Here is a 12,620-nt window from a genome sequence, read left to right as displayed (position 1 = left end):
AAGTGCGAGTCAGACTCGCGACTGAGGGTTCCGCACTCGGGTATTTTTTCCAACATTTTGCACGATAAATCAAAAACTATTATATAAAGCCCTTTCATATGATACTCCACTTGGTATAGTTATCTTACTTTAAAAATTGAAACACATTTTAAATTTTTTTTACATGATTTAACCACAAATTCGCGCTTTTCAGATTTATTCCTGTATTTGTACTATAAGACCTTCCTACCTGCCAAATTTCATGACTCTAGGTCAACGGGAAGTATCCTATAGGTTTCTTGACAGACAGAAAGACAGACAGAGAGACAACAAAGTGATCCTATAACGGTTCCGTTTTTCCTTTTGAGGTACGGAACCCTAAAAAATTGAAATGTTTTTGTACGACAGACGAACCTATTATTAACTCTTTTCAATGTTTTTCTAAGATTGATTTAGAATCAAATATTTATATATACAAAGGTGGTTAATATTTATATTATGAGTGCCAAACTACGTTAATATGGAGAGCACTGGGGAGCGCTTTAGGGAAACTTCTCTTAGTGGATAACGGATTTAGAATTTTGCTTTGCACAAAGCACAACGATGTTTCATTTAACTTTTTGGTGGAAGTATTTCATAGTTATTTATGAGTTTTTGGTGTGGTCTTGTTTGGAAAATGGTGGAGCTTAGTATTTAACAAAAACTACTTTAAATTTCGTGTCGGATTTCGGATAAATATTTGGTTTGTTGAAAGTTATGGGCAAAATAGTGCAAATTATATAACTCTTATTTCCCTCATTATCAAATATTATTTTATCAAAATTATAGCTGTCTGAGCTTGTAAAATTTTGCGGTTGAATGAACTTCTGGTTTATTCCAAAAAGTACGTAGGTATAATATTAGTATACGTAGTTTTACGTAGATCAAGCAAAAAAAATGGTTTGAGTATAGATACTCAATACCATGAAGCAGTTATAGCCTAGTGGTTAAAAAGTCGACTTAGTTTTTGGGTTCAACTGCCGGGTTTGCTTTGGATTCGATCTGTGGCATGCACTTTTTGGTGCTACGTGCGTTTTAAGCAATTAAATATCATTTTAACACTGAAAATCTGCACTCTGAGAGTTCGCCATAAGCCTGTGGATTCGCAGACTTCATACACCTTTTTTTATGTTATTATGACTAACATTCCCCTTTCCCCTCCAACTAAGCGTAAAGCTTGTGCTAGGAGTGGGTACGACAATAGTGCAACGGGTGGGGTTTCAGCCGCCGACCTTTCGGATTTCCGGAGTCCGCTCCTATAACAGTTGAGCTATTGAGGCTTTGAGAACATCAAAGGTGTGTGAAGTCTGCCAGTCCGCATAGGCCAGCGTCATGGACCATGGCCAGACCCTTTTCTTTCTAAGAGGAGACCCATGCTCAGTAGTGAACTGTAGTTCGTCTGAGAGTTCGCCATAATGATCTCAAAGAGCTGTGTGAAGTCTGCTTATTTGCATAAGCCAGCGTGTTACACTGAGCCCAAACCCTTCTCATTCTAAGAGGAGATCCGTACACAGATGGGGTGAGGATGATCGAAAAGACGTAGAAAATTCGCTTGCTGCTACGAGAAAAGTGCGTCGTAGCATATAAATTATTTATGACATAACCATAAAACTAATCAGTAGTGATTAACCATAACAGGTGATATAGATTAAATCAAGCAGGAAACGATTATCTTAAAAATTCTAATCAGGTGTTTATGATAATAAAAATGCCTAGATAACGCATTTTAACGTTTCAAAGACACAAACAAATTTAGATTATGCGTAAATTAACCTAAATTACTTCAATAATATCTTTAACAATACTATTAGGGTTTATTATAAACTGATTGAGTTGGATACTGCAAGCGACGAAATCAAACAGCAATATTGTTTTATGATTTAATTTTTTTACTATTGTTTTTATTGGTAAGTAATACTTAATTATTGTACTTACCTATTATTTTTTTAAGATTGTAGTTAAACAACCCTAACAGTTATCGTCCAGTCTGTTTGTCCATCTTTCAAAAAAAAAAATATATTTGCGTCTGTCCGTATGTCACATTTTTTAAAAATAAACTATAGTGCATCTGAATCATGACTACTAACATTCCCCTTTCCCCTCCAACTAAGCGTAAAGCTAAACCGCCGACCTTTCGGATTTCAGTCCGCTCCTATAACCGTTGAGCTATTGAGGCTTTAACTTAATATATTAATTAATGTTATAAATGCGAAAGCTTCTGTTAGCTTTTCACGGCCCATCCGTTTTTTAGGGTTCCATACCCTATGGGTACCAACGGGCCACTATAACTAAGCCTCCGCTGTCTGTCCGTCTGTCTGTCTGTCAGCAGATTGTAATTCGCAAACCGAAACTTTCACATATGTGTATTTCTGTTGCCGCTATAACTACCAATAATAAGAATTTCAAAATGGCCGCCATGAAAATAAAATAAAAATTAATAAGTGGTACTTCTTATGCGATGGTACGGAACCCGTCGTGTACGAGTCCGACTCGCACTTATCTTTATTTCTATTTAGGCACTGTAAAACCAACTTCAATTTGCTATAAGTACAAAATCCTTGTTAGGGTGGATTCAATCAAAATTTTCGTTTGAAATATTAACTCCAATATCATTTAACTGCTATAAAAACCGCTTCTGATAACTTAGGCTTTAGATCTAATTTAAGATTGTAATTTACTTTGCAAATATCCCATAAGTTTCAAAGTGAAATTGAAAAAGATTGAACCGCGAAGTGTAAATAAAGGGCGACTTCTTTCCTTTTCTAGGAAATTGACGATTGTAAAAGTAATGAAGGTAAAAATGTCGATGAAGACGAAAAGTGATTGGAGTTGGAATTTAAATTGAACTCTCCCGTAATGAAAATTTGCAATGAGCAGATAATATACCTACTATAAAACTGTTAGTCTGGCTGCTAGCTTTTTAAGGCTCATCCATTTAACTGATTTTGATGAAATTGGCCATCTAAATCTAACTTGCAGCCTGGGAAAAGCTACTTTTGTCCCGGAAAATCAAAGAGTTCTCACTGGATTCTTAAAAACTTAAATGCATGTGGGTGACCTCGCGGGCCTCATTTATTTGGCAGAGAGGTAGCTTGCATCCTGGAGACGGGCATAGGCCACTTATACTTTTTTATCCCGAAAAATCAAAAAAAATCCCACTGAATTCAGCTTTTATTACAAATATTTACGTTAGTAGGGTTTATCTGCCTGCTAAAAATAATTAACATCAATTAAGTAATCATTTTGATTTGGATTAATACTAATATGATAAGAATCTTCTTGTAATCTGCTTATAATCCGATTTTCCAAATTTTATGCATCACAGATGCAAACAAAACTTAGTGATTGATGACTTCTCCCTACCAGTATTTTAATTGGCCATTTTAATCCATAATGATGATCTTTATAATAACAGATATTAGTACATATCTATATATCTAAAGGAAAGACTGATTGACTGACTGACTGATCTATCAACGCACAGCTCAAACTACTGGATGGATCAGGCTTTGGCATGCAGATAGCTATTATGACGTAGATTTTTGAAAATACAACCCCTAATGGTGTAAAATACGCGTTTTCAATTTGCACAGTCCACGCAGACGAAGTCGCCGAGCTAAGCTAGTAATGATATATTTTGGAATGTTCTGAAATCAACTATAGAAACTATTGTGAATCACAAAACAGGAAATATAAACTAAGATAAGATAAAAATAGGTATACTTATTGTTTATAAAGACTGTGATTTATTTATTAGTACCACGAAAACACGGTTAAAATAGTGTTCTTTCGATTACTTACTTCGACACCAAAATAAATTCCAAGTGTTTTTTCCTAATTTTCAATATTGGCCAAAAAGTTACTGTAGTTTTATCTTGCCGTTCAACATAATTTTCATAAGAACATTATCTTGCATGGGATAAAAATACATTCAGTCAAGCTTAGTGACTAGTCGACGAATGTCTATTTGTGCTAGTAGATAAAAAAAATCTAATAAATATACAAACTAACAAATCAAAATTACACGCATTAACGTTGTAATCCGTGGATTAAGATATTAAGCAGATTATAAATAACGATTTCGAGAGGAAGCCGTTGTCATTTGTCAAAAAATTACCATGTTGGGAATAGTCACAGCTGTGATCCTGATAGCCTGCGTGCAGGCCTTACCTTCAACTGTGGATTCGACAGATAGACAAGTAGTAACAACCAAGCGTTTTGACATAGTGAGTAGTTGTGACTTTTTATATTGTGCCATACTGGCTGACGCTAGCCACTTCGTCCGCGTGGATTTAGGTTTTTCAAAATCCCGTAGGAACTCTTTGATTTTCCGGGATAAAAAGTAGCCAATGTGTTAATCCAGGGCATAATCTATCTCCACTCCGAATTTCAGGCAAATCCTTTCCGTAGCTTTTGCTTGAAAGACTAACAAACTTAACACATATTAGTATACACACAAATTTTCGCCTTTATATTAGTGTTAAAGTTTTATTAGTGTGACGTTATAGTCATATCATCATCTCAACGACGATACATTATTGTACATCAAGATACAAAACGATAAAATAATTGTGAAGTTTGGTGCTTTCTAGCTTCAATCGATCTCTACTAGGCATGAGGCAACCAAGTTTCAGCCCGGCTAGCATGGGCAGTAGATAAAAATTATATCCCCCGATTATATCCACTGATGTCATACAAATCAGTGGATATAATCGGGGATATAATTTTTATCTACTGCCCATGCTAGCCGGGCAGTGGATATAAAGATACCTATAATGACATGAACAGTGACGATGTTTCGTAAGCCGTAGAAACTTATTTTAGCATAAATTCTAACCAATATAAATGTGACGTGTATTATAAAAAACTAAATAGCAAACTGGAAAATACATTAAAACAAAATAGTCTTGATTGTATGCGTAACTACGTGTTAGTTTCAAAATAATGTAACTTTGTGAAGTTTATTGAAATCGGGCCAGTAAACTTGACAAAGTAGGTCTGTCCGTGGGTAGTCTCAACCATTCGCCACTGTATCTGATAAATCAAACTCAAAGGTTATACTGATAACGTATTACGAAATTGATAAAGGCTAACTTATCGAATGGATTACAACAAATTGCAATGCTGAATAACAAAGAACTATAACATTATGATTTTTGAAAGAATAAAAATAATGTTCAATATCAAGGATATTTTGCAATATCAAGTCTATGTATTTGTAGTTATTTTAACTACCGGAAAGCAAAGTGAACGGAAGCCTGAAAGAAACTCCTAGTTATTCTTTTTCAAAAAGATTTAACATTTTTAAAAACAAATTCTTATAGCAATTAATGTCTACATCAATTACCAAAAACGTTCATCGATCATGCCTAAGATAATTTTGCTAATAAAACTAATTTATATTTAAAACATTTTCAAAATTTACTTAAACTTAATCTATTTACAATGAGTCGCATAGTGAATGTAAGATTTAGACACAACTAAATTAATTAACAATTTATCAATAAATTGAAGATAAATATAGCTAATAATAAAAAGGATAAACTTTATCATCTGCGAACTTGATATGATTTTGTTGTTGCAAACCAAAAAATAGTATTGTTATCTAATGATAGCGTTCATATTTTAAAATAGAAAAGGCTACAAAAGGTTGGTTTTAACGAGATAAATATTCTAACGTTGATGTTTATTTATTGGAAATCAACGACTTGGAAATATTATGTAAGCACATAGATTTTAGTGATATAGAAACTGATTACTGACTTGATTTTGTAACGAAAAATGTATCAAATACAAGTGTAAATTAAAATTTATAACACCCCCGACATGTGAAGGTTACAGTTACTAGAAACTTTCAAACGGCTGAACCGATTTTCTTGGATTATAGCTAAGAACAATTTCGATCAAGCCACCACAAAAAAAAACTAAATTAAAATCGGTTCATTAGTTTAGGAGCTATAATGCCACAGACATCTGTCTGTGGCATCATAGAACACAGATAAACAGATACACACGTTAAACTTATAATACCCCTCTTTTTGGGTCGGGGGTTAAAAATAAAAACACTTGCGAGCAATCTACTGCGTTTCATTAAAACAGATTATCATTTTTAGAATCTATAATAATGGAACGCAACGGTAATAATAATCGGAGAAGATCATTTTTAAAGATGATACCGCCTTTACACACTAATTTTTCTAAAATTTGTTTATTTTCTTTGTAGGAACGTTTTGCAATAAATAATTTATCCGTCTAATCGACTAACATCCAAACTGTATAAACTCTTGCCAACATTTTAGCATTGAGCTAAAGCGTTGGTTTAGTTAAATAGATCAAACTTAGCTTAACAGGGCTCTCTCCGTCACTCGCTTCATACAATCGTAGTTCCAATTTCATTTGAATATTAAGCAACCAAAGTCCATGAAATTTTGCACACATATTCTAGAAACTAATATCTGTGTCTGTGATGTTTTAGATTTTTCTAAAAATATGTAGTTTTAAAATTACAGGGGCTCAAAGATTTGTATGTAAATTTTTAAGACCGCGTAACTTTGAAACTGAATATTTTAACAGAAATCTGGAAAACCACAGACATAGACATTAGTTTCTAGAATATGTCTGCAAAATTTCATGGACTTTGGTTGCTTCATATTCAAATGAAATTGGAACTACGTTTGTATGAAGCGAGTGACGGAGAGAGCCCTCTTAAGCCGTAAGCCGGTTCTTTCAGACAGACGCTCCGCTGACGAGCCAAGCCGATTGTCGGTTTGGCAGATCATTCGAAGCGCATGTCTGTTTTTTATTCTTTCCACTTGAAATGAAATCTTTGCTACAAAATCAACGCATTTGCTGTTTCTTTAAAATAAATGTAAAAATTAAAAACTATTGGATTATAGTAGTTAAATGGATTTGAAAATCATGCTATGTAAGGTGCCTGGTCTGCTGATTATTATTATTTATGTTACAGTAAACAGATCCTCATTGAAAAAGTTATTTTGGAGCTTGAGCTTGCAGTACCTATTGGTCAAATATTGTACAGGATTCAAAATTTACAAAGTTGATAAACTATTGAACTCTCTCTAACAATATCAATTTTTATTTTTACTGCAATCTCACCTGGTGGTAAGTGATGATGCAGTCTAAGATGGGAGCGGGCTAACCTGAAAGGTGTATAGCAGTTTTATTACACCCATGGCTACCCCCCTTTGGTTTCTACACAGCATCGTACCGAAACACTGAATCGCTTGGCGGCATGTTTTTGCCGGTAGGTGGTATCTAGGCACGGTCGAAGCCTCCCACAAGACCAGATAAGAGAAAATTCCAAATTTTCCTTGCTGGAAATCGAACCCGCGACCTCCCGCTAATAAAACCGCAGCGTTCTTCGCCACTGCGCTGGGAAGGTCGTCAAAATTTGCTCAAAATTTTATGAGTAATTTTAGATTTTTATTTTTTTTTACAGGAAAAGAGAATAGCACGAGATGGTTACTACAGTGAGAGCCACAGCGTCACAACCAGTGATGGTTATATTTTGGAAATGAATAGAATCCCATTCAGCCGGTACGAAAAAAGTGACAGCTCTCCAAAACGTAAACCCGTAGTCTTCCTAATGCATGGACTACACAATTCTGCGATAGCTTTCATCACTTTAGGTGCAGAATATAGTATAGGTAAGTTAGTAGGTACTTTGTTACCTAGCTAGACACAAGATACGTAAAAAGAATATGTTCATCTGTACAAAATGACCTGTAATTTGACCTATTCCTTGAAAGAGGTTAATCTATACATAATTATAGACAAATACCCTAATAATCTCTACCAATATTATAAATGCAAAAGTATGTTTGTTTGTAGTTTGCTGGTTTATTGGTTTGTCCTTCAATCACGTTGCAACAGAAGAACAGATTGACGTGATTTTTAGTATAAGGTCCTGGGAAACTTTTTATCCCGGAAAATCAATGAGTTTCCACGGGATTTTTACCGTAAAGTCCACGCGAACGAAGTCGCGGGCATCACCTAGTATAATATAAAATAAGCAGAATTTCTGAACTTCTTTTCTTAATCAAGGGTGTTTATAATAGAACCATACTCTACAATCAAAGATGTAAGAGCATTAAAAGCTTGTTAAAATGCTTGGAACATCACCTCATTAGGCTGCTGTGCTTTGCACAAATTTCAACAAAATGTGTATCTTTACTTCAGCTTACACCCTCGCTGACGCCGGCTACGACGTATGGATGGGCAACGCACGAGGCGTTATCAACTCCCGACGCCACGTTACCCTTGATCCTGATAACTATTATGACAGAAGGGAGTTCTTCGATTACACCTTTGAAGATATCGCTCTCAAGGACCTGCCTGCTATGCTGAGTTATGTCCTCGAGTACACGGAGAACGAACAGCTGAATTACATCGGTCATTCGCAAGGCGGGACAGCCTTCCTGGTCCTTAATTCAGTTAAGCCTGAGTACAATAAGATATTCAAGTCGGTAAACTTGCTCGCTGCAGTGGGATACCAAACTTATTTCCCTAATAAAGCTTTGAGTATTGCTGCCCAAAGAACTGATAATATTTACGTAAGTATTGAAATCTTTATAGGTATTCTATGTGACGCATGGATAAAAAGAGTTGGAGTTAATACATGGGGACTAGCATGGAAGCTGTTATTAGAATATAATTTATATATAGATAATTTGCTATATGCTGAATTTATGGTACTTAAACAAATATTGATATTATAACGTTGATTTCATGAGTAGAGCTTTCAATTCCTGATATAGAAATAATGTTTCATACGGATGAAGACTTTCACTGATTTAGTATTAAGCGCACTTTTGCTTTTTCAGTCACTTGCTGTAAGACTCGGTTCCAAGGAACTCGGACCTACACAAATAAATGATAGAAAAAACATAGATGAACTCAATGAAAACTATCCAGACGTAAAGGAATTTGCTCTTACGTCACTAGAAGAATATCTGGTGAGTACCTTCCTCCATCCTAAAAATAATAAACTTGTCTTTAAACGACTAAATTATATACTCTTCTCCTTTTGTATTGGACGGTAAAATAATATGATTAAAATAAAATTACAAGTATATACAAGTGTAAATAAAAAATTCATAACACCCCCGACAAGTGAAGGTTACAGTAACTAGAAAAGAGCTGATAACTTTCAAACAGCTGAACCGATTTTCTCGGATTATAGCTAAGAACACTCTCGATCAAGCCACCTTTCAAACAAAAAAAACTAAATTAAAATCGGTTTATTAGTTTAGGAGCTACGATGCCACAGACAGATACACAGATACGTCAAACTTATAAAACCCCTCTTTTTGGGTCGGGGGTTAAAAATAATGAAACAATGCAAAGCAGCATTCTACTAAATAATCGCGGCAAATCTTTCGTAGTTTACAATCAAATATCAAAAACGCTTAGAATAAAATTATCGGCTATAAAATAAAATGATTAATTAACTTTAATGCATATAATATGTACTTGCCTGAACGACTCTTTAATAGCATCTTATAGTAAAAAGTAATTAATTTCTTTATTTTAATATTACAGGATATACCTTGGGAAATATTAGCCGGAGCTTCCATCAAACAATACGCACACTTCGGACAAAACATCAGAGACAGAAGATTCAGAAGTTGGAACTACGGTGTACTTGGAAACATATTAACGTACGGTCGCTTATCTCCACCAGCTTATAATCTAAGAGCAATCAATGCCGACATCACTATGCACTACACAGTTAGTGATATTTTATTGGATGAAAGAGATGTTTTAAACATGGCCAGAGTAATCCCAAATGCAAAAGTTCGTCGTGTCGCTCGCGATAGCTTCACTCACACTGATTTCGTGATTGCCCCTGATTCTAAAACATTAGTTACAGATTATATTATTGAAGAATTGAACAAAAAGAATGAATAAAATCATGATTAGTATCGAAAAACATCTATGATAATATCGAAATTCGTAATTAAATCTTGTTATACGTTTGTATCTTGATGAAATTTGATGTAAATTGATAATAATCGTAGAAAAATCGGTGATTAAATGATGAGATTATACTTATTTGGTTTACTACTAGGTTTTATTAGAATAATCGTAATTTATTTTAATCATTCGCATCAAGAAAAGGTAAAATATTGAAATGTCACTTATTTGGATGGAAATGAATCTTTTTGATAAAATTGATTTTGGAAAATTAAACTATTTTTCTATAATTTCTGTTGTCTCATTTGTTTTTGTTACGGATGTACAAAATAATTAAAGTAGGTAGGTACTAGGTACTTCCTAATTCCATGGTTTCTATTGACTCGCACATCGCGTACCAAGTTAAAACATTTTTTTTTTAATTTGCTTGGCGGCCATTTTGAAATACTTATCAACTATTTTTTTGTTATATGGACAATAGATTCAGACTATATAAATTTTAACTCTCTGCCTTTTATGGTTCATGAGATACAGCCCGCTGACAGATGGACGGACAGAAAATAACTTAAAATGAATTCGTTTATATCGTTATCGTGTAGTTGCTACCGCTGTTTGTTATCACAATAATAATAATTAGCGAACAGTAGCGATTTCAAATGATTATTTTTTATCATCATTATAAAAAAATTGTTAATTTTATTAGGAATGTAGATACAAGATAATTTTCCAATTAGTCTGCAAAAGATATAATGTTACCTACATTAAATATGTAAGTATCCAAATGAGATAATATTTGAACAGATTATAAATAATGATATTAACATTATTTAGCAGGTAAAAACTGAAAAATATTTCCGCAAAATCATCAGTATCAGATAATAAATCAATCATCAATATCGAATTTTAACATATTCTAGAAACTAATATCTATGTCTGTGGTTTTCCAGATTTCTGTGAAAATATTCGGTTTCAAAGTTACGCGGTCTTAAAAATTTTCATACAAATCTTTGAGCCCCTGTAATTTTAAAACTACATATTTTTAGAAAAATCTAAAACACCACAGACACAGATATTAGTTTCTAGAATATGTCTGCAAAATTTCATGGACTTTGGTTGCTTAATATTCAAATGAAATTGGAACTACGATTGTATGAAACGAGTGACGGAGAGAGCCCTGTTAAGAAATTTGTTGTGGCCTTCTTCAAAGATCTGGGCGCGGTTGAAAAGTAGTTTTGAATTGTCAAAAGAATCTATCACTGGTTCGAAATGCCATTCCTAACGAGAAGAATCAGCAAGAAGCTCGGCGGTTGCACTTTTCAAATGTTCAATGGCTTTAGTACACGTTAACGAAAATTACACTTAGCTCACTACAAAGAAAAGTCTTAAATGAACTATCCAAAAGAACTTGTGAAAGTATGTTTGTAAGCGTTCTTGAGAAGGTACTGTAAAAGCAAAAAACTCTTTGAAAAAAGATCTAGATTCGAGTGTAATAAATAAAAGATGATATTATTTACGAGTTTGTTGTACTGTAGCAAAATGTTATTTTTTTATAAATGAGCATTCCAGTCACGTAGGTTATAAAAACTGATCACGTACGTCCTGCCGTCTTACAATGAACTTTAGATTAAACGACAATGGGAATTTTATCGAGACTCTCCTAGACTATATACCAAGGTATATTCTAGGTCTCCTAGACTACATATTGGATATCAGGATATAACAACAGAGTCATCATCAACGACAATCGATTGACATCCACTGCTGGACATAGGTCATAGGTCATAAAAAAACAGCCAAGTGCGAGTCGGACTCGCACACGAACGGTTCCGCACCATCGTACAAGACACAATACAGTATTATATCGGCACGCCATTATAGCTGCAATAGAAATACACATTCTGTGAAAATTTCAACTCTCTACCTACGACGGTTTACGAGATACAGCCCGTTGACAGACAGACAGACGGATCGACAGCGGGATCTAAGTAATAGGGTTCCGTTGCAACCTAATAGTAATGGCCTTTTCACTACACGTATAAAAATCACAATTTTATTTCAAAACGACTGATTGAGATAAGAGAGCCGGAAAACTTTAATACCAAAGCTACGTTGAATTACGAAAAGTTGGTAGCAAATATTTAAAGAACAATGCCCATTAGCGTGGCTATGTCATAATGTAGCAAAAACGAGTGTCAACGGAAGGTTATGGAATTTCATCTTAGGACTCGTTTCCACTGAAGTGGAGACGAGCGGTGAGGAAATGAGATATGGAAGACCAGTCGGTAAGTAAAATGGATTTTTTTTTGCTCTGATTCAGTGAAAACAGTGTCAGCTTAGAGTTTTTTAAGCTTTAACTACGCAACGCCATACTAACACTGTGTTTAGCGTAAGCAGTGTAACCCGAGGAAGGTACGGTTTTTCCAGTAGTAGAATAGATACAATAGAAGAGAAATATTTTATAGAAAAGAATACTTTTAAATCGCTAAATGCATCTAAGTAGTAGCAGGCAACTAACGCTCTCTCCATAAAACAAAAATTAAACAAACGAAGCGAAAACTAAGCGAAAATATGACAAATGACGCAATTGACGGGTCGTACTACGGAACAAAAATTTTGCGGATTGCATCTCATTTTTGCATGAATGATGACCAGTGTCATACTAATTC

At 34.3% G+C, this 12,620-nt stretch overlaps 2 protein-coding genes across 3 annotated transcripts in view; one reads left to right on the top strand and one right to left on the bottom strand.

Moving 5' to 3' along the window:
• The window catches only part of LOC123871599 (syndecan), a 310,798-nt gene that overhangs the window by 136,515 nt on the left and 161,663 nt on the right, over positions 1-12,620 (bottom strand). The window lies entirely within an intron of this gene.
• On the top strand, positions 3,812-9,980 carry LOC123871568 (lipase 3-like). The gene is made up of 5 exons (XM_045915444.1): positions 3,812-4,244; positions 7,478-7,685; positions 8,218-8,591; positions 8,862-8,993; positions 9,580-9,980. Exons 1-5 carry the CDS (start codon positions 4,137-4,139, stop codon positions 9,946-9,948), a joined length of 1,191 nt encoding a protein of 396 aa, XP_045771400.1. The 5' UTR covers positions 3,812-4,136; the 3' UTR covers positions 9,949-9,980.

This window comes from Maniola jurtina, chromosome 2 (genome assembly GCF_905333055.1).
Source record: "Maniola jurtina chromosome 2, ilManJurt1.1, whole genome shotgun sequence".
Classification (NCBI taxonomy): domain Eukaryota; kingdom Metazoa; phylum Arthropoda; class Insecta; order Lepidoptera; family Nymphalidae; genus Maniola; species Maniola jurtina.
Note: the sequence above shows the minus strand (reverse complement) of the source record. Positions and strands in the feature narration are given on the sequence as shown.

What these genes read in the sequence shown, in the direction of transcription:
- LOC123871568 (XM_045915444.1), top strand. Translation starts at nt 4,137, where the DNA reads ATGTTGGGAATAGTCACAGCTGTGATCCTGATAGCCTGCGTGCAGGCC. An exon ending in CAACCAAGCGTTTTGACATA is followed by an intron (nt 4,245 to 7,477) that starts GTGAGTAGTTGT and finishes TTTTTTTTACAG; the next exon opens with GAAAAGAGAATAGCACGAGA. An exon ending in AGGTGCAGAATATAGTATAG is followed by an intron (nt 7,686 to 8,217) that starts GTAAGTTAGTAG and finishes TCTTTACTTCAG; the next exon opens with CTTACACCCTCGCTGACGCC.